This window comes from Natator depressus, chromosome 4 (assembly GCF_965152275.1).
Source record: "Natator depressus isolate rNatDep1 chromosome 4, rNatDep2.hap1, whole genome shotgun sequence".
Taxonomy (NCBI): domain Eukaryota; kingdom Metazoa; phylum Chordata; order Testudines; family Cheloniidae; genus Natator; species Natator depressus.
This window is the reverse complement of record NC_134237.1, coordinates 62,869,161-62,892,683: the sequence shown is the minus strand read 5'-3', so window position 1 is coordinate 62,892,683 and position 23,523 is coordinate 62,869,161. Positions and strand designations below refer to the sequence as shown.

General features: G+C 40.4%; 1 protein-coding gene across 1 annotated transcript in view; it reads right to left on the bottom strand.

Annotated features, from left to right (window-relative positions):
• The window catches only part of RXFP1 (relaxin family peptide receptor 1), an 86,302-nt gene that overhangs the window by 33,813 nt on the left and 28,966 nt on the right, over positions 1-23,523 (bottom strand). Inside the window, exons 3-4 of the mRNA XM_074951059.1 lie at positions 4,119-4,217; positions 1,053-1,158 (exon numbers count right to left, since the gene is read on the bottom strand). Of these exons, the coding sequence (XP_074807160.1) occupies positions 1,053-1,158; positions 4,119-4,217 (205 nt within the window). The remainder of the gene's footprint in view (positions 1-1,052; positions 1,159-4,118; positions 4,218-23,523) is intronic.

Genomic DNA, 23,523 nt, shown 5'->3' with positions numbered 1-23,523 from the left:
CATCCCCCACACCTAACCTTCTGGGCACCATGTTATGTCACCTGCGTTCCATTCAAGATCGATCCCCAGTTGACTACATGTGGCAGCACATAGTAAAAGCATCGTGGATACCAATGTGAAATGGTCTGAATTTGTCAGACAGGAAACTGTTGCTTGACTATCTGCACCTGCTCTCAATCTAATTAATGATGAGCCCAGAGCTGCATCACCACAGAGTCTGACTTGGTGTCCACACCCTGTTGACAAATGGCAGCATAGCAAACCCAAGCCTTCAAAAATCAGAAGATAAATCTCTTAGATTTAGTTTATTTCTAACCTGAAATACACATAAAACCTACCTCCCAGAGCATATGCCTCTGTGCCCCACATGTCCATTAAAGAAACCACTGCAAGTAGGTTCATGTCCTGAAAATAGCAAGAAACTTTACAGAAAAATTTCTCAGGTGGGATTGTTTGATGCTGCATTTTGTTTCCCAAGTGGGAAGCACAGCTTCATACTTGAGTGTGTAAGCCAGGACCAATGGTCAGGCCACCCTCCAGATCTCTCTCAAATCTTAAATCTTGTTGTACTGACTTCTTATCATAAGATAGTGAGCAAAATCCCTAGCTGTAAGCCCCTATTCATACAGGCATTTCCCTGAATTTCAGGTTATTGGTATAAGTAAAGGCTACTTGCAGGAGTAAGTGTTTCAGGATGAGGTCCTAAGCATGTGTGATTCACAGAGTTATTTCTCTTGCAGTGTTTCTTGATGCTGGTGAAATTGTACTCATTTGAGGCATTATTGCAAACAACAGCTGACTGCAGACTTACTATATTTCACACTTTGAACTGTGTTTTAATTTCTTTTCTCTTATTTTATGCAGGGATAATCTGTGTTTAAAAGCATTTTACTACAAGGCTTGTCAACACAGAATGATACTGTACTTTCAGTTTACACCAGTTTCAGTTAAACCAAGTGGCTCTAATTATAAGGGTATAATTATGAGATAGTCTGCAGAGTTGATATTCAATGTTGTTCAGATCAAGAAGCTGCTTGTTTTGCTCTACTTACATCAGAGTTACGTTTGAAGAGACTGAAGGGACAGCACGTAAATTGGCACCCTCACAGTCAAGCTCTAGCCCTCGGCACAGACATTCTGCTGGCACAGAATCAACCACTGAATGAAGAGAAGATAGCGGTCATGGCAGAAGGTAGGTGATGGGATGGGGAGAAAAGAGATGGTAGAAAAATGGGTTTAGTATAACATGTCAGAGCACACTAAACAGAACTGGATAATGCTTTGATTTAAGGTTCTCAAGTACGCATTTAATTTAGATCTAGTAACACAGTGACTGATATAAATACAGATAATTAAAAGATTGGTAATGACTCCTGAATCCAGTACAATAGCATCACATTTAGAACACAACTTTGAGCTTGATATTTTGATTGTGGCCTGATATGGTGGGGAGGATGTTTTATCTGTCTTGGGTCCTATAACCCGGGTGCGGTACTGAGATGGTGGTATGGAGTTTAGAAATAGTTCTAAGTTGCTAGTTAGATAATTTTTAGTTGCAAGTAACGGAACCTTGACATCTGCCTGATTTGCAAATGCAAACAGGTTTTGTGACCAAAAGGAGGTTGTGGTACATGAAGGACCAAAATGTCAGTGGTTTTACTGGTAGGTGTTGGCCCATTTACAAAAAAAAAAAAGCGCACCATTGCATGCCCATATTAAAGCACACATGTAACTACATGCATGAACAAGCATCTAAATATCTAAATATCCATGTGTGTACATACATTTAGTAATTTTGTACATAAATACAGACAGGATTTTGCACATATTGTACATGGAGCATGTACATTTTAAAAAATATTGACTCACAAAATTCTATCATTTGCTCTAACAAATGACTGTCACAATCACGAGATGGGTTAGCTTGTCCATGGTGTTAGGTTTAATGGCACAATATTGTCACATGTAATGGAAAGCATTGGATGTATAAAGAAGAACAAAAACATACATTTTGAGAAGATTTAGCAAACTTGCAGAATGGACAGCAGATTTTTTTCCTATATTTTAAATTTCACATAAATGGCTACATTTTGAAAAATGGAGGCTTAAGGGCTATGCCCAAAAATGCGAGCACATGATTTGTGCTGCAGAATTGTGATTTCAAGGACCAGTTTGACAATTGCACATTGTATTTGTCCAGGCAATCACCTGATTTACATGCAACTGTGCTCTCACAGAGAGATTTCCCTCTTAAATTTTGGTCCTAAGCAACGAGATTAATATAGTCCCTCACAAGAATAGCCAAACCTTTCCATTTTTTTCCAGCTCAGACACTACAGGCTTGTCTACACTTGAAACCGCTACAGTGGAACAGCTGCCACTTGCAGCTGCACCACTGTAGTGTTCAGTGTAGACACTTCCTAGTCTGATGGGGGGTGTTTTCCCATCAATGTAGGTCAATGTAGGTCACTGGTGTAGGTAATCAACCTCCCTGAGAGGCAGTTGATAGGTAGGTCGATGGAAGAATTCTTCTGTCAACCAGTGCTGTCTACACTGGGGGTTAAGTCAGCATAACAAGGTCACTCAGGGGTGTCAGTTTTTCACACCCCTGAATGATGTAGCTGGGTCGACCTAACTTTTGAGTGTCGACTTGGCCTAATTTAGTGTTGAATTATCTATGGATAAGAATTGTAAGTTTTTAGTTGCAAATGAGCAGATCAAATCTGAAAAAATGTGCATTTAGGAATCTTAATTTAGCTTTACTCAATCTTTATACAACATATTTCACATCTGGCTCTTCAGTTAAGTCAGTTTGCACAAAACCACATTTTGATTAAAACTGACAGGCAATATCAAGATGCTTTTTCCTTTTAGTCCCTGTAGTTTGTACCGTCATTTATTCTTTGCACAGTTACAACCCTGATAATTTCTGTTTGTTTTGTTAGATTCTTCTATAACTGTTAGCATTTCCAAAGGATAAGATATTAGGAGTAGAGATTACTGCAGTGAGGGAAGGCGATCAAGCCTCTTGGCTCAGGAATTGAATTGTACAGTTCAGAGCCACTCAATAATAGATCTTTTATTTTTCAACAGTTTCCAGTGTGGAAAAAGTTAATCAAAAATTTTTTTGACAGAGTACTTGTGAAAAAAAAATCATAGCTGCTTCTCTTCATTCCCCATGATGTGAAGCTACCTGCTATACCTCCTTCTGTGGCTGGGATGCAAAACTCAATTATTGTGTCTTCTCTTAATCCTAGCTCTGCACAGAGCAGATAGTGAGGAATGAACCTATCTAATAAAGCATGACCGCACTGGCAAGAATGATGGGCAATATACTACCTCAGTTTAATGACTGTAACTCTCACTGAAGTCACTAAGGATTTAGTGCAGAATGTGGTATGATAATACAGTAGCAGGACCTCTAGCAATTGGCTGATTTAATCTGTTACTGAAATTATCACAAGAAAACGACAGGTACAACCCAAAAGACTTGATCTAAAAACTCCCAGATTTGAATTTGTTCAAAATCTGAATCTGAATTTTCCATTTTGGTGCCATATTTACTGATAATATTTCATAGCAAATTGCTAATCAAAATTATATTAGGAACCTGTATCTGTTTCCTTTTCCTCTTTGCAGTATCTGAATGGCTTACAAATTTCAAAAGACGCATGTAGGATCTGAGTTTCTCCCTCTCCCAGGAGGAGGGGATTTTTAAAAAATATTTATGTATGTATATATTTTGATATGTGGATATTGTAGGAAAGCTAGGCTGATAATTTTTTTTTTTTTACATTTTGTTCTGAAAGATGTGGGGTTTAAGTCATTCCACTTTGTGCATCTCTCTAAGAATATATATTGTCCTCATAATTGGTTTATCTGTGATGTTTCTAATGGAGGAATTAATCTTTTTCAGAGAGCAACTTCACTGTAGCCTGAAAGTCTCTATTAATGGACTTAAAATTTGCATAAATGCATCGAAACTATATGAGATTTTCAATCTATTTCACTATAAATGGAATGACATTGCATCTGAATATGTTGTAAGAAGATTTCCCAGAAGGAAGTATGTTGCACTCACTGTACTAATCACATGAATAACTCCTGTTAGTACTTACTGCACTCTGATGTCTTTACCCCAAAAGCATGTGAGGAAGTCATTTCATTGTATTTTGCAAAATACTTATCAAATTGTTGAGACCATCCATTGTTGTCTCCTAAGAAGAAATCAGAGAAGGCATGTTATATCAAAACAAAGACAAAACAAACAAAAAAACCTTCAAAACATTTCCCACAGGTACGATAAATAACAGGAACTTCATTAAATTTGGTTGTACAATCCTTTGCACACACAGACACACACAGGTTAGGAATTATGTGCATTTTGCAGGAAAAGTTTGTTCTACCTTACAGAATCCCAGCATTTTGGTGTGACTCTTGTGACAAAGAAAAAAAAAGTCTTAAAACCCCAATTTTCCCTCAAGCAAAGCTAATCATATAACAGAATCCTAAAAATGAGAGGTAAAAAGAGACCTATGAGGTCATCTATTCTTCTTTCTACCAGTGCAGGCTTATCTCCCCACCGTATATTCTCAAGTGCTTTGTCCAGCTTAGTTTCAACGACTCATATGATGGGACTTCCACAATTTTTTTTGGAAGACTGTTCCACGCTGTAATAGACTGCATTGTGAGGAAATGTTTTCTGATATCCAGCCTTAATTTCTCTTTGCTCAGTGTCTAGGTCAAGGTTATATGTGCAGTACTTTTGGGGACAAGTTATGAGACATATTCAAACCAACAAGCATAACCTAAGTTCACCATACACTTTAAAGCAACATTCAACACCACTGTCTGAAACTAGTTACTGTGCAGCTCTTTCAACGTCTTCCCACAACTAGGGACTTCCAAATATGGTGATGCCATGCAACCAGGAGAGCACTGTTTCTTTGGAAGACTTTCACATATAGTTGTAAATAATGTTTTCTGGTCAAGTCAAAACCTAATAAAGAAGACAGAGGCACACTGCTAATAAACAGGAAATGGAGTTGACTTCCCTGTTAAAGTTGCTTGTGTCAAAGTTTCCATTCTAAGACGGATTTTGACTTTTCTTTAACTTTGTCAAAAAACTCCCTTTGGCCTAAAATTTTTCATTTGGATCGATTTGGACCAATATCACAAACGATGCCACTAATTATGAAGATAGCAGCCACTAGCTGGAGATTCAGAAATGTCAATGGTAATTTAAAGTGTTACTTCTAAATGCAACTATGTCTTCACTGTTAGAAACACTTCTTGTGTTATGAGCTTTACAATGATTATTCTTAGCCAAATGATTGCAGTTTTGTTCTAAGAGTCATGAATCTCCATGAATGGACTCTCTTCCTCCCAAATTTTATAATTTAGTGTATACTTGATACCATTCATCGTGGAAGCATTTAATAAAGCATTATAATCAAAGGGCCATGGCTACATTTATCAGTTTGGTAATATTGAAAAAGGGAAAAGACCAGAGGTGAAATTTACTTACCCAGATATAATTTTTCCTTCTCTGAAGTGGGCATCTGGGTTATTCCTCCTCATCTTCCAACTATGGAAGTGCCTTATTTTTAACCTCTACTCTCTCACCCATCTTTCTAGTTTCACAATGCAGTGCCAACAGGAGGAGTTGTTCAGAAAACTGATTACTGTCCGAAAATGATGAATTCCATTTCATAAATGTTTTTGATGTTTTGACATGTTTCATTCCAACATAGAATGACAGTTTTAATTAAAAGGATAGAGTATAACCTCAAGATAGCCAATAGCTCAGTGATTAGGGCACTCACTTAGGATGTGGGGGACTCAGGTTCAAGTCCCTTCTCTACTTGATCCAGACAGTGGAGTGCCCTAACCATTGGGATACAGAGTTAGTCTCTTTCTGGCCTGATGAATGTTTACTTATTTATACAAAATGAACAGCCTCAAGTGGAAAGATTGAGAGAGAGACGAACTGTAGAACCTAGAACTTAGGGCACTACGTTCAAGGCCCTGTTCCAAATCCAGGAGAGGAAGGACCCACATGAGTGTCCTAATAACTGAGCTATTCTATGGTAGATTTTTTCATTTGCTTGTTTTGACCAGAAATTCCATTCTAGACCTGAGAAACCTTCTGAACAATAGTCTGATACATTTCTGTAAAAAGTTTTGGTTTTGACTAATCCATATTTTCTGATGAAAGAATGTTTATTCATAACATTCCCAAGCTGCTCTGCTGATTACCTCTATAGTACCCCAGTTAACTTCCTGAGCTGAGAAAATGAACTATACATTCTGATTAATAAATATTAGTAAAGATTAGCCATCTCCAGCTAGGCTACCATTATACTATATTATATTATATCCACTTATTCATTTATTATACAAAAATGGAAAAGAAGACTTAAGACAAAGCAAGACCCCAACATTGCCACTGTTGGAGTCAGCCCTGACTGCCATGTTTCACCTGGGCCTGGAGCACCAAATAGGTAGGGAATACTGGCTTGGAGATTTTGCAAAGCCAGCTCCTGCTGCTGAACTTCTACCCCAAATAGGACAATGCTAGCCTGCCACATTGCTGTAAAACAGGCAAAGCAGTGTTCTATTGTGCACTTGGGCCACAGTCAGGAGCCCTTTTGATCTTAACTGGGCTTGCTACATGTCCACGTTTTCTCTTCAAATGCCATTTTCCTGCAGACAACTCTTCTCAAAAATCCTCTGTATACCAGGGGAATACCAAGAAGAGGGAGGAGAATAATAAATGAATAGATACTAATAATAAAAACAATGGGAAGGGCTCTTGCCTTGAGTCAAAGAAAGGCCTAGAGGAATCTCCTGCCACTTCAAGGCAGAAGTGAAATACTGGGAAGTTAGAGAGGTACTCAGGTCTCTGAATCATAGAATATCAGGGTTGGAAGGGAACTCAGGAGGTCATCTCGTCCAACCCCCTGCTCAAAGCAGGAGCAATCCCCAACTAAATCATCCCAGCCAGGGCTTTGTCAAGCCTGACCTTGAAAACCTCTCAGGAAGGAGATTCCACCACCTCCCAAGGTAACACATTCCCGTGCTTCACCACCCTCCTAGTGAAAAAGTTTTTCCTAATATCCAACCTAAACCTCCCCCGCTGAAACTTGAGACCATTACTCCTAGTTCTGTCATCTGGTACCACTGAGAACAGTCTAGATCCATCCTCTTTGGAACCCCCTTTCAGGTAGTTGAAAGCAGCTATCAAATCCCCCTCATTCTTCTCTTCTGCAGACTAAATAATCCCAGTTCTCTCAGCCTCTCCTCATAAGTCATGTGTTCCAGTCCCCTAATCATTTTTGTTGCCCTCCGCTGGACTCTTTCCAATTTTTCCACATCCTTCTTGTAGTGTGGGGCCCAAAACTGGACACAGTACTCCAGCTTCACAGCTTCACTGACTGACACTGCACTGTTAAGCTAGGAAGAGAGTTTGAAAAAAAATTAAAATGCTTCCATGCTTGTAAAATGCGGAATAACCCAGTTATAATAGATCACAGAGCACCAGGGAGAAAATGCCAGGCACCATTTCATTTTAGGATGTGGATTATAAGTGGACTGAAGTGTTGGCTAGCAGCATGACTTTTATAAATATTAATAAGGTTATAGGTGAGGATCAGACGGGCTTCCTCTATAGTCGGTAGAGGTTAATGATCATTATATGTTATAAATGTTTCCTGGGCCACTATGGATGCTCCATGATATTCTTTCAATGTAGAGACAGGCTTTTGGGAGTAGGTGCTGTGTGGGGATTTCTGTTGTCGTTCAGAGGACTGTGACTGGAGGATGCATTTATTCTGTTCAGGATATAATAACCATTAGGTGATAATGGCTAGTGGCCTTTTGCCTGCATGATTTATATTGTGGTAGGAGATCAGACAGGATTATCTGTTGAACCTTATTTTGTAATAACTCCTGAGCACTTGGTTGCCAAACTGAGCATTGACTGGATAAGTAGCAGAAAAAAGATCACTGGCAAGATTTTCAAAGAGTTCCACACCCAATCTGGCCACTTATGCAGGTGCCTGAAGAGGAACAGAGCTCTTTTGAAAATCTGTCTCTAGGAGGCCATAATTCCTGTCCCCTAGTTAAGGTTGTAGGGAGGCTTCCCTTATTACTACTATTTTTGAGCCCATTCCTCTAAATGGAGAGACTCCATTGACTTTTATTTGCAAGATCAGGGTCTTAAATGAGGGTGGTTGAGCCTACTATACAGGACTGGAATCTGCTGCTATTACTGGACTGTATTTTTACCGAGAGGAGGGATGATTGAGATGGGAGATTAAAAGGATCTTTTTGTCAATGATTTTAAAGAGGTATGTCAGTTTTGCATATTTCTGGTGCACTGTCACAGGCATGGTGGTACTGCAGCACACCTGCATCAGCTTCTTCTCACCAGGGTTTTCTACCTCTTCCAGGGATTCATGTGATTCAGCCCTCTGGATAGGTCACTCTCAGAGTTCAATCCTTTTCTGGGGTAATAAAAGTCTAAACAAACAAAAGGTTCTTCCACCCTCCCTTGAGCCACTCTTCATCCCACCCTCTAGGCTCTGTTGTCAGCCCTTTCTGGGCTTTCCTTAAGTCTTGCTGCCTTGGGATAGAGTGCTGACTCCGAGACAGCTTCCCTGGAGCCTCTCGCACACTCTCAGCCTCCCTCAGTGACCTTGTAGTCTTCTCTGTTCTGGGACAGAACTCTAACTCCCCGGCTGCTTTGCTCCACTTCTTCTACACCCTCCTCTAGGGCATTTCCCAAGAGTCCAACTTCCTTCTTACATTTCCTCCTCTATACACTGTTCTCTGCCCTTTTATGAGGCCCCACAGTCTTTTTTTTCCCCCAGGCCATCACCTGACCCCAATTAGTCCTGTCCCCTTAAGCAGGCAGGCAGCTAACTTTGGCACAGACGGGGCTAATGGAAGAGGGCTAGCCCCAGGCCTCTTGGCACTTAAAGGGACAGGCCACCCTGTTACATGCACAGTTGTACTAAGTAAACACTTTTCACTCAGGATGCAGTCTCAGAATACTTTTGGGCTTCCTAAACACAGCAGTACCAGCATAGGAACACTTGGTAACTTAACCATTTAGTTGGATATTTTGAAATATTGTTGAAAACCATTTGTTCTGGTGTTAAAATATACAAACAACCCTAACACCCTGCCCTCTTCTAAGCCAGCAAAGACATAGGGCCAGATTCCCAACTACATCGGGGAAGCTGTTTGCCTCTCTACTTCTTAAGGCCAAACAGGGAGATATGCTTTATCTCATTTGACAGTGTTTGAGAAATTTTCATGTAGTTTCATGTAATCTTAAATCTCTGATTTTAATTTATATTATGATGGGGAAAATTATTGTCTGGGACAGATGTGACACAACTAACAGAATAACTTACTTATTTTTGATTGAACATACAAAAATGGCAAGCTTGTGTGTGATGTGATGAAGCAGAAAAAAAATCATACAAATCTCTCTATCCCATATGGAAAATTGAGTAGTGTTTAATAAAAAATAATAACCTTTGCATAGATGTTTTCAAACATCCCAATCAGGTTTATATACCCATTATAGAAATCTACAGGACAGTTAGAGACAGTTACAGGATAGATAGAGAATCTATGGAAATTACATAATTCTCTGTTAAATTGTATAGGCTTTTAGAGGAATTTCTAGTAACATTATTACATTTCTATATAATTATATTGGTTTAATCCTATTCAGTTTTACAGGACCTTTTCATAAGAGATGTAATATGCAGTAAGTGTTATTAAAGAGAAAAGGCCCATGAAGGGTGCTGAGTACCTGCTGACCACACTGCTCAGAGTTGGTAGCTAGGTCCACATTTTTACAAGTGTATTTGCAATACACTTGGGAGAGATTTTCAGTGGGACTAGGGTACATTACTCCTTCAGACTCCTTTGAACATTCCAGTCTATGTCTGCCATCAAATATCTGATTTGATGATCTGTAGCTAGCATTAAGAACTGCCACATGGGGGACCTAAATTTAGGACCTGAGCATGGTCCCTCATTCACAGGACTGTAAAGACCAGGAGCATTCTAGTAGTAATACAGGTAATCATAGAGGAATCACCTTGCATCACTTTCTCTCTCTTCCCTCTGCTTCCTCTAGGGAGTCATTTTAAATTTAACCTGAGTGCTTGTGTTTGTTTCAGTGGCCTGGAAACAAGTGGCTATGACACCATATTTTCCTAGAGAAGAGAGTACACACTGCAAACAATCACGGCCTAGCTGCCAAAAAACAATGTTGCTGAATTACAAGGAAAATTGGCCAGCAACCATATTTCTAAACACTGAGAAGATTGCTGTCCTCAATACAGTTCCGGCCACCCAATTAAATATAATGACCCTGTTTATGAAAAAAGTATCATTTACATAGTTAAGTTGTGTTCTTTCTACAGTTCTCTTATAGATCCCAATAAGTGGAGCGCTAGCCAGATGAGTAATAGTAGTCATTATTTTGTTAATTCAATGTTCCATTCATAATGGAAAAGTCCAGTTTACACAACTACCAGTTGGTTTGTACCTACAGGTTAGGCACAGTATGGACAGATTCTTGCATAAAAATAAAATGTTTTTAGAAAATGCTTATTTTAATAAATAAATAATAAATAATAATATTTTATATGTGTATCTATTAAAATACCATCCTGAAGGGTTCTCAAGTGATTTACCTATATATATATATATATATATATACACACACACACACACACACATATACATACACACAGAAGTCACTTCAGCAACCATTTCTGAGCTGGACCACAACAACTATGTAACAGTGCAAAGCAACATTCTACGACAGTTTTAGACCTTAAGTTCTAGAATTAAAGTTCAAGGAGAATGCAGGTAGATGTTTACAAGAACTTGTAAACTGAAAGAAGACAAGATGCTGGGTGTAACATTCCCACTGTTGTGAAAAGTGGCACGAGAGCTTTCCACAAGACAAGTGATCAGAGCCTTGGTTTTACATCTCACCTGGAAAAGGGCACCTCCAGTGCTCCCTATCACTGTGCTGGGTACTTATTCAGTACTGTCTTTGAAGAATGTCTCATCATGAATAACAAACAGTACTTCTTGAAGCCTCTGGACTTTCCCCATAAGTCTCCCAGTTCACATAAGACATGATCCTGTGCTCATTAAGTCAATAGTAGTCTTTCCATTGACTTCAATGGGCTTTGGTCCAGGCCCATAGGCAACAATATTTTGTGAGAAATGAGGTGATAACAACCAGGGTGGCATGGTTGCAGACTTTATATTGGTCTAAGTATTCACATTTTGATTTAAAATGGTAGAGTATTAATCAAATGTGTACTAACAGTAATGACCTTTCTAGTTGTTTTTAACCACAATATGTATCTTTGGGTATTACTAAGCCAGGCTGAAAGTTACAAAGCATGCAACATTCATAAAACAGAAAAGGCAGAGAAATATGCATCCATGTGATTTTAGAGCCTGTAACTACACTAAAGGGTGCTGATAAAGAGCATTATGTATAGAAGGGACAAGCCAACGGGTTTTGAAATGGAACTGTGGAAAATGCCACATAACATTTGCACTGAAACTCACAAGTATCATTTTAGGGCCTCAGCTTCAGCATTGCTAACTTCAGTAGGAAGCAGGAATGCTAAATATCTTTCTAGATCATGCCCTCAATAATGAAAATTGTATGTACTGAAAAAAGATAGGATTTAAACTATTTTACAGTAGAGATGGGCCAAGAATGTTTTGTTTTGATTCAGATAAGGATAGTTCAGGTTCAAAGCTGAAGCAGGCTAAGTTTCATGCTCGTATTAAAAAATGTTGAATGTTTGTGATCTGTTCTTACAAAGTTTTTATCTTATGGTGGAGGAAAATCTCATGAGACCAGCCATTCTGATTAAACTTCTTCCATATTTAGCTGCATATGAACTGGATATAGAAGCTAGAGCCTTTCCAGTTTTGGACCTAACCCAGACTCAAAACAACTGAGGTAACTTCACATGCAGGGATTTGAATCAAAGTACCACTGAAATTTGGTGGAAGCGGGTGTTTGGATTTCAGGCTCATTACTATTTTAAAGCCACGGTGAACAAACCATTTAGATTATCCAGGAAAACTATTGGTGTATTATGGTTAAATGTGGATGACAGATATCAAGAGATCACAGAGAAAAAATTTAGAGGAATTCAAATCACACAGCAACATAAAACTTTACCATGCTAGGAGCTGTTCCAGAACTACAGCTCTTGCTATACCAGGTAACTTCATTTTCCAAATTACAATCAACAAGAATGGAAGGTTAGATATGGGATGGTAACTTGCTGCATCTGCTGTTTGCAATGGGGTTATTTTTTACATAAATCAGGAAAGATGAGCTATTATAATGGCTTTTAGAAAGTCTGCACTTAATTGAGTAAGAATGAGAATAATGAGAGTAATCACAAGAATCAACAAATCAAGGTATTCAGAAGTGTTTTTGTAAACTTAGGAAGCTGATTGATAAGTGTTTGTTGTCAAGAACAGTTTGGATTCCTGGGGTAGGTAGGTTCATTTATCATTAGAAAAAAGACACAACACAGATCCAAGAGACAGTGTGTAAATAGTTCTTATTCCCCTTGAACAAAGAAGGTACGATAATAAAGCAGAAAACTCCACTCAACTCTATATTTGTGATCTCTGGCCAAAACTGTTTCTCAAACTCTTTTCAAATTATTTTAGTTTTGTGATAATCCCATCTCCAACATAGTAAATGCCTTTGTCCCAAATCCATCACTCAAAATCAAAATTCTTTATTGGGATATAGTTATATACTATATATATATATATATAGAGAGAGAGAGAGAGAGAGAGAGTTATATAAGTAAGTTATATGTTGTTAAAGTATAAAGGGAACAAAAGACTTCATGTCTTTATCAGAGGTAAATACAATAAGCATCTCCCCACAACAGGGCTTTACATGCGCTCAGGGTTTAATCCCCTTGTTCATTTCGGATTCATTGGCAGATTGCTCCACAGCATGATGGCTGTCTCTCTCTTTTCTCCTCAGGTTAAATGCCAAGAAGTGTGGAGGCCCTTGGTCTAACAGAGGGATCCATTTCCAACTTCAAAGAAAGTGCGCTTGGATGAATGGTCCCACGTTTTAATAGACCAGATTTAAAATCATGACATTTTTATGCACAGAAAAGCTGTCCCTGGCCCAGGATCAAATTCTGTTAATCCTGGGACTCAGGAACATATAATTTTGGGGAGCAATTGCACATATTGTGGAAGGTAGAGAAAACATTTATCTAGCAGGCTGTTATTAAGAAAATGGTGGCTGTTTGAAGCAACTCAGGGGTGTGGGATTTTAGAAAATGATTCAGGAGCCTGATTAGTGGATAGAGGGCAGGTGAGGCAGTCAAAGATTCATCAGACATTTATTTATGACATGACCTTGCAATTTGTCATACGGTTCTGCCATGTATTACACAGCTATCACCTACACACACATACACTCCCATTAAGCTGATGAAACACACATTGATTCTATAAGAAACTAAGTGACAAATACTAAAGAAAGTAGGACCAGAAGCACTGTTGTTCTGGTCTAGCATTAGTAATTCTAATTTCATGAGATTCATCCTTAAGTAGACTGACTGCACCAGTGGTGTTTGGGTATCTTCCTTGAAATGCAGTTGAATAGTTAAATATTGATCCTACTTTCTACAGTCCTCTCCTATATCTTGAGTAGTGTATTAATAATTGTGGTATTGTATAGCAGTTGCTCTTTAGTACTGATTTAGTGTGTATGAAATACTGTAAATCTGTTTTAACTATAATGTCTAGAACGAAACTGGTATAGCATGTGCTGGGAAGAGAGCGGACAGTATTTGTTGTCATGTTGTCACTATCTTTTATCTTAGTTTCATCCAGTATTCATACTGTACTGATATTCAAGTGAAATCCTGTTCTAATAGTTTAATTCACATAGCAGCACATGATTTTTTAAATTGCACAGCAGCTAACCATCAACAATTCATACACATCGATTAGCTAAATAACAGAACAGATTCAATAAATTCTGTTCAGAACCTCCATTCCGAAATCTCAGTTACAGAAGCTGCAGGGCCAAGCCTTGTAGTCAGAAAACAAGAAAAGTTTTTTTTTTTTTTTCTCCTGAAAATGGTCGTCTTTTCTGGAAAAGCTGACTGAAGAACCGGAATGTAGGACAATTTATCAAACTTGCTGCACTGCCTGCCAACTTGAGTTTTAATCAAACTCATGCACAGCAGGGTGCTGGAATTATTACCACTTGCACACGCTTCCTGTGTTTGTTACTAGTTTCACCAGCAGCTCCAAATAAAATACAGCATGTAGGTCAAACTGTTCAGCATCACCCTTAGCCTTTTTAAAAGGAACTAAAAGCTTCTGGAAACAGCTGGCAATGGGCAAAATAGTCCTGACCATAAAATATCTTTGGAATGCTCTGAGCTACTGTGTTTTAACATTAGAAAAACGTAACATAAACACTATTTGAGTTAAATCATCAGGATCTTGCAGCAATAGGGGCATTGAGCTAAATTAATCCCTGGTATTACTACTTTGCCTTTAAAGGAGTTTTTACACTAGGGATGAATATGGTCTTATGAATACAGATATGTCAAGCAATTACTTCCAGTGTCTGAAACCCAATGAATATTTTACAATTTATGACAAAAATTATAAAAATACACTTAAAATAAAACACTTTCAAGTTCTAATGCAGAGTGCATGAATATTTACAAAACATTGCGATTTTTTTGCAGGGTTATTATCTGGATTCTATTTGTTTACATTTTTTTTAAGTAGAGTTCATCCCCATTATTATGGAATGTTCCAGCAGAATGAAAGTTAGTCTCCACACCAGCCATCTGGGAGCCCTCAACATTCTCTGAGCTGGACAAGCACACACTGTAATGAACCTAAGGCCATCTAGGACCAGCAAGGCAACTCAAAGCCATTTAATGCTGACCCCAAGCGTTCAAAAATCGTGACTGAAACTAGGTTACTATACTTCCAGGTTTCCCTAGACATGACCTCCTTTTTGTTCGGTTGCCAACCCTCCAGGATTAGCCTGGAGTCTCCAGGAATTAATCTGTAATTATGTGATGAAATCTCCAGGAATACAGCCAACCAATATTGGCAACCCTACCTGTGCAATATTCAGCTGGAGGCAGCATTATTTATCTTTATTTGGATGACTAATATCTCATCATATATTATTTTAAAAAATTAATTTGTGTCATTCCTCCATAAGAAGGGATATGAAAGTAACTGGAAGAGGCTCATAATGTTCCAGTGTACTGGAGGAGAGCTTTTGTGTAGAGCTGGCTGGGGACCGATGGTTCTTTTCACAAAGAATTTTGAGATTTTTGAAGCTTGCGCTTGTTCCACATTTCAACAAGAAAAATAATATTTTTGAAAGTTGTTGAGAAACAAAATTTTGATTAAATGTCTGTCTTTAAACTGAAAATGTCAGGTTTTCAATTCATCACTCTCTGTGGAATTGATCAGGGAGTCCACCCTGAACTACAGAAAACATTCCATCAAAAAAAATATATATTTCAGTTTCAATGGAATGATATTTTTTGACTGAAAAAGTTTACTTGAAAGTGTTTCTATTTGTATGCTTTTCTTCTTCCTCCCTAAAGAGAGATGGCCTTCTGTTAGTTTTCTTTTAGCATTCCAGCAACATAGCAAACAAGCATGTCACATAAGAAAAAACCTGTAAAATGTTTATAGTCAGAGCCATTTACAACATCTTTCAAGCTTCTGTTCACACCCTTCAGAAAGGGTAAGAAATCTGAGACAGAGCCCATAAACAAAATCATAATCCCTGAAACATCAAAGAGGCATATTCCAGTTCAATACAGTATCTCAATATAGTTTTATAACCTAAACAGAGATTATGTAAGTGTTAATTTTCATCTGATTCACCTATAAATTCTTCATATACAGCCCTGTATTAAATCTTCTGTTTTAAACCACTCATTTTATTTATACAAGATTTTTAAAGTACATGTTATTGGGGGAGGTGGGAGTGTGTGGCTCAGCAGATTAATAAGGGGGATATAGAAATTTTCACCTCTGTCATTGTGACACTGGCAGACCAGCCAACCTATGTATGACCCATAACAACTTTTAACAAGAGGCATTACAATTGTATCAGGACAATTCATTTGTATATGAATTTCAAAGAGATGTACTAGACCAGCAGTCACTAACCCATACATTTGCAGTAATAGAAATCAAGGGCAGACGGTAAATGTGTTGGTCTGTGTACTTGTATCGTGTTAGAGATTTCACAATGTAACCAAATTAGCTTGTAGATGCTAATTCACTTTTATGTCTTAATTGACTATATATTATGTATGCGACTGGGTTTAGTCAACCCTAAGATCAAAGATGTGAGACATTGTATGAAATTAACAATATTATATATATATTATCTTCAGCTTGTCTATGTTATAATGTATGACCAGCAATTGCCTTATGTTAATCAATGTAACTGGATTACCTGTGTATGCATAGTAAATAGAACATTAACTTCAAGGTGATGGGATAGTGCGCGCTCAACAAAGAAGAATCCTCAGTCACATGGTTTGCTCAAAGCACTTGAAAAACCTGCTTTAGCTATAAAGAGAAACCCCAGGCCTGATCCTTTCATCTCTAGTCTGCTGAACTTTAAATAGGGAAAGTTTAAGCCATGGGACTGAGATCTTCTAAGTAGTTATTTGGCATACACTGGAAAATACATGGAAAGACTCCAACAGACTTTACATCTAATCTGCCTTTGGATTCTGACCTGTTGGGATAATTCCAAAGAGACTTTTGCAAGCCAGTACATATAATATCACTGCTGTGTTCCTGATCTATAAACACTGAAAATCATTTGTATGTATATGATTCCTTAACCATTCAATACCTCTCTTCTTTTCTTAATAAAACTTTAGTTAGTTTTTGAATGATTGGCTGACAGCATGATATTTGTGTAAGATCTGAAATATATATTGACTTGATGGTAAATGTCTGATCCTTTGGGACTGGTAGAACTTTAAGTATGGCGAAAAGGGTTTTCAGTAACCTCTCACTATATTAGACCAGTGTGTCTGGATGGGAGCCAAGGGCTGGAATACTGAAAGGGAACGGTGTTTGGCTTCTTGTTAACCAATGTGGAGCTACAGAAGCTCTTTTGACACTGGGTTGGTGAATCTAATTATAGAATGACCCACAAGTTTTTGGGGATTGTCTGCCCTGTGTCTTACAGTCTGCTCTGAGGGTGGCATTCTCAGCGTGGCCCATCCCAGGCACCCGGTCACAGTCATCAATTCAAATCTGTCTCAGGGAATAGTATGACAACCCTTTCCATCTCCCATCCCTGAGAAATGCGTGCTTCCTGAAGCTTTCATGCTTTTTACAGGTCCTCCGATTCATCTACCTCTAAGGTTTGTGAATGCATGAATGCAGACAGCTATTCAGGGTCTCTGAAGACAATCCTCTCTGCAGCCTGCCCAGCTATTACCTATATATCCTGGTAGCTTACATGCTGCTACTTTGGCTTACCAGAACCATGCTGAAACATTAAACAAGATTAATCTTTTCTCTTTGACAATGAATGTTCTTTGTCAACTGCAAGCTCTAACATGTTCTTTTCCCTCCATAATTAAAGATTTTTGCAAGAATGTGTCTCCAGAGCTGTCCCTAGGGTACGGCCCACTGGGGCAACTGCCCTGGGCCCCGTGCTTTGGGGGACCCTGCTCTTTGTGAGGAGACAGGCGGGGAGGTGAAGTGAGAGGCAGGGCAGGCAGGTGGGGAGGAGCCCCCTACCAACCTCCCCCTCCCTCCCAGCGCCTACCGCTGATCAGCTGTTTTGTCTGGAGGTACAGGTGGGGAGGAGCGAGGGCACAGCGCGCTTTGGGGAGTGGGAAGGGGAAGAACTGGGTGGGGAAGAGGCCGGGTGGGGGTGGGAAAAGGCGGGGCGAGGCCTTGGGGAAGGGCTGGAGTGGGGGGCAGAGCCTGGGCAGAGCCAGGGGGAGCACCCCCCAGCAGATAGAAACTCAGCACCTATGTCCCGGGCCCCTCACCCCCCTAGAGATGGCCCTGTATGTCTCAGCTGGTCCCTGATTTGTTTTGATGAAATAGGAGAATAGATTTTCTACAGAAGTAGACGTACCCCATGTTCCTTTGTTCTGACCCATCAGGAAATGTTGCTGCTTCTTTAATTGTTTTAAAGTGAATTTAATGTTCATGAAAGGTGCCAAGTTGATAACTCTGGATTTCTTTATCTACCCACAGAACACGTATTGCACAGGTGACTGCAGTGCAAGTTGCCCTACACTTCATCATCAATATGCATTAGCTCTGAAAGTTCATCTGAGTGTCTCACCTCTAAGAGTGAAAGAAAAGTTCACACTCGCTTAGCATTTAATCTTTGGCCTCTCTGCTGAGAGTGCCTATAGGACACAAATTATTCTCGAGTCAGTTTGACAGTGAAATCTCTTCACACCACCTGTCTTGTCTACAGTGCAGGGAACACCTTGTATCAGTATTCATATTGTTCTTCTTGTTAAAGATTTTTTTTGCTATGCTGGTTCTCATAACTGAGTTCTTCAGAGCATATATTAATTCAAACAATATTTCTATTTTCAGCCTTTTGGAAATAACTTTTTATTCATTTGTTTAAATTTTGAGTGAATTTCATCCTCCTGTATGTAAGAAACAAATAGCACTGTGTTATGGGGTTCTCACTCCCTGCAGGAGGCACCTTGTCTTGGCTGCTCTGGGGATTAGCTTTCTTCCAGGTCCGATGCCTCCAACTGCGGTTTCTCCACCCGTTGTTCTCTCTCACTCTGTAGCCCTTCTTTCACTCCAGGAATTGTAGAATCATAGAAGATTAGGGTTGGAAAAGACCCCAGGAGGTTAACATAGCCCAACCCCCTGCTCAAAGCAGGACCAACGCCAGTTAAATCATCCGGGCCTTAAAAACCTCTAAGGATGGAGATTCCACCACCTCCCTAGGTAACCCATTCCAGTGCTTCACCAACCTCCGAGTGAAATAGTTTTTCCTAATGTCCAACCTAGACCTCCCCCACTGCAACTTGAAACCATTGCTCCTTGTTCTGTCATCTGCTACTACTTAGAACAGCCTAGCTCCAACCTTTTTGGAAACCCCCCTTCAGGTAGTTGAAGGCTGCTATCAAATCCCCTCTCACTCTTCTTTTCTGCAGACTAAATAAGCCCGGTTCCCTCAGCCTCTCCTCATAAGTCATGTGCGCCAGCCCCTAATCATTTCCATTGCCCTCCACTGGACTCTCTCCAATTTGTCCACATCCTTTCTGTAGTGGGGGCCCAAAACTGCATGCAATACTCCAGATGTGGCCTCACCAGTGCCGAATAGAGGGGAATAATCACTTCCCTCAATCTGCTGGCAATGCTCCTACTATATACTGTTAGCCTTCTTGGCAACAAAGGCACACTGTTGACTCATTTCCAGCTTCTCATCCACTGTAATCCCAGGTCCTTTTCTGCAGAGCTGCCGCTTAGCCAGTCGGTCCTCAGCCTGTAGCACTGCATGGGATTCTTCTGTCCTAAGTGCAGGACTCTGCACTTGTCTTTGTTGAACTTCATCAGATTTCTTTTGGCCCAATCCTCCAATTTGTCTAGATCACTCTGGACCCTAACCCAACCTTCCAGCATATCTACCTCTCCCCCCAGTTTAGTGTCATCTGTAAACTTGCTGAGGGTGCAATCCATCCCATCATCCAGATCATTAAGGAAGATATTGAACAAAACCGATCCCAGGACTGAACCCTGGGGCACTCCGCTTGATACCGGGTGCCAACTAGACATCAAGCGATTGATCACTATCCGTTAAGCCCGACAGTCTAGCCAGCTTTCTATCTACCTTATAATCCATTCACCCAATCCATACGTCTTTATCTTGCTGGCAAGAATACTGTGGGAGACCATATCAAAAGCTTTGCTAAAGTCAAGGTATAATATCACGTCCACTGCTTTCCTCATATCCACAGAGCCAGTTATCCCATCATAGAAGGCAATGAGATTGGTCAGGCATGACTTGCCCTTGGTGAATCCATGTTGACTGTTCCTGATCACTTTCCTTTCCTTCAAGTGCTCCAAAATGGATTCCTTGAGGACCTGCTCCGTGATTTTTCCAGTGACTGAGGTGAGGCTGTAGTTCCCCGGGTTCTCTTTCTTCCCTTTTTTAAAGATGGGCACTATATTTGCCTTCTTCCAATCGTCCGAGACCTCCCTCGATCGCCATGAGTTTTCAAAGATAAAGGCCAATGGCTCTGCAGTCACATCAGCCAACTCCCTCAGCACCCTTGGATGCATTGCATCCGGCCCCATGGACTTGTGCATGCCAGCTTTTCTAAATAGTTCTTAACCTGTTCTTTCACCACTGAAGGCTGCTCACCTCCTCTCCATACTGTGCTGCCCAGTGCAGCAGTCTGGGAGCTGACCTTGTCTGTGACGACTGAGGCAAAAAAAGCATTGAGTACTTCAGCTTTTTCCTCATCATCTGTTACTAGGTTGCCTCCCCCATTCAGTAAGGGTCCCACACTTTCCCTGACCTTCTTCTTGTTGCTAACATACCCATAGAAAACCTTCTTGTTACCCTTCACATCCCCTTGGTAGCTGCAACTCCAGGCAGCCTTCCTGATTACACCCCTGCATACTCAAGCAATATTTTTATACTCCTCCCTAGTTATCTGTCCAATTTTCCACTTCTTGTAAGCTTCCTTTTTGTGTTTAAGCTCATCAAAGATTTCTCTGTTAAACCAAGCTGGTCGCCAGCCATATTGGCTATTCTTTCTGCACATCAGAATGGTTTGTTCCTGCATCCTCAATAAGGCTTCTTTAAAATACAGCCAACTCTCCTGGACTCCTTGTCCCCTCATATTAGCCTCCCATGGGATCCTGCCCATTAGTTCTGTGAGGGAGTCAAAGACTCAGCCTTCCAGACAGGTCACTATGTGGTTTCCCCTTTCGGGCTATAGAGTCTCACTAGACCCAATGTTCAGGAAATGCCACTCTGTCAGTGGCTAGTAGGTGAACCCGGGCCCACCCACTACTCCAAGTTCTAGCCCAGGGAACCTATAACCTGTGGCCAAGGTCTGTTCAGTGCTGCTCATTTTTTAGAATTTTTTTTTTTAGAAGCCACCTCACCAGTGGCTTCAAGCCACTATTTCCTAGGCTGCTTCCTGCCCACCGGCTCTCTTCTCCACCCTTCCATTTTCAGGGTAGGCCCTTACCTCAGGGCCAGGCTCCTACTCCTCCTACTGTGGGTTCCTTCCTTCTCTCTCTAATACACCAGAGAGTGGCTGCACACTTCTTCACTGCAGTCCTTTCCATTGCCAGCTTCCTGGCTTTATATTAGCTCAGCCTACACTTGCTCAGGTGAGCTTCATCCTCCAATCAGGGGTTGTTCCTCCAGCCTAATCCCCTCATATGGGGTCTATCACACTAATTGGCCTTTTCTCAGCTTTCTTAACCCTTTCAGGGCTGGTGTGGGGTGAATGCCCTATCACACACTGTCTTGAGCCAGGTACAATACAAACACATCCTATGCAAGATTCTCTCACACAAGTCTACTAAAACATCTGTAGAAGAGTGGACTCATCACTAGAGCACCTTCTTGTGGCTGAGCATGGTGTAACAGGGGCTCCTTCCTCTCTAAAACTTGCTGCTAATGGTGGAAGTCTCTCTCGTGACTCAGCCCTCTGTCTAGGTCACATTTTCGTTCCACGCTCTCCAGGATAACAGAAAGTTCGACAAACAGTCCAGTGTCCTTACAAAGGTTTTCAGCCCTGACTCTGGGCCCATGATGTTCACACTCTTCTCTCAGGGCTCCCTGTCATCCTTGTCCCCTTCTCTGGTCTCATACTACCTCATCAGTGGCTGGTAAGAAAACTAGGTCCATGCTCTACACTGGGTTCCAGTTTAAGGACTAGAGAGTCAAGGTCTGCTCTGTCAGACTCCTCGCTGCTTCCTCCTGGGACTTCTTATTGTAGCCTCTCTTTTAGACCTTCTCCCCACAACTTCTCTAGGTTCACCTTTCTCTCAGGGCTAGGCCTGTTGGGGCTGTCCTCTGGAATCCCCCCCTCAACAAAATCCCAAACTAAATGTACAAATAACCCCCGTTATACCCTCCCTCAGGCTTGAACTTTCATCCCTCTCAGTTGAGCACTTCCAGGGCTCTGAAATCCAGATTAGCAGGTTTTACCACTAGAGCCTGCTTTCTCCACCCCAGTGGCTGCTCTCTCTCTCCTGGCCTCTTGCCAGGCTATTCGATTTACAAGAGGATCCCAGGCCCAACTTTCCCTCTAAGCTTTCTCCTTGACACTCCCATCCCAGAAAGTGACTGCAGAGCTCTTCACTCTCCCTGCAGCCCCTTTGTGTGCCAAACTTCCTCTGTTTAAACTTACCACTCAGTTCCTTTCCCAGATGGGACTCATCTTTAATTAAGCCTGGCCTACTCTCCAATTTCAGCCAGGTAGCGTTGCCAGGTGGTGGCCCATACTAACGCTTTCAGAGCCTTTGTGGGGTAAACACCTCACCACAACACCCTACACCTGACCCCAAGCATCCTTATTATTTTAATCCTGGAGTCTCACTTAAGCAGAAGGTTTCCATCATATCAAATGCTGCAAAGCTGTGTGGACTATGGTGAGATCAAATTTATTTTCAATTGTGAATAGGATTTCAGTACAGATGTCCAGAGTCTGAAGGCACACTATCCACTGTACTGACTAGCTCCCATTTTTTAAACCAGTGATTTGTGATCACATACACTAAAACATCACAGTTGTTAGTGAACTGCATGTATGCGCATTTGGGGAGAAAACACACTACCTTGATTTCCAAAATACAAACCTCTCCCCTTCCCCCTGCCCCCAAATACTCACATATAGGATAGATGAGTTAATTTTTGTCATAGATTCACAGACTTTAAGGACAGAAATCATCTAGTTTGACCTCACCTAATTACCTCTGTATTGAGCCCAATAACTTGTGTTTGACTAAAGAATATCTTCTAGAAAGACATCCAATCTTTATTGAAGACATAAAAGAATGGAGAATCCACCACTTCTCTTGGTAGCCTAGTCCTTGCAGCAAGGTCAAGAATATTTGTTAAATGAAAACTTTTTTAAAAATGCTCTATTTGCATACACGTTTTATTCACATTAACATTCTGCAAAGTGACATTAACTAGGCAAAAAAATTCACCTCTTCAATGAGTCAAACCATTGACAGAGTACTTCACTACAGAAGTCAGCCCTACTGATAACTAAGTGGTGGGTTCACCTAAAAAGGTTCAGTGGTTTTGTTTGGTTAATGCTGACTAAAAGGTTACAGAAATTATCTGAAATTTTTGGGTCTGTAAAACTGGGATGGTATTTTTGTGAGTTTTTCAGGACTTTGCCTGCCCAAGTCCCACCAGGAAATATC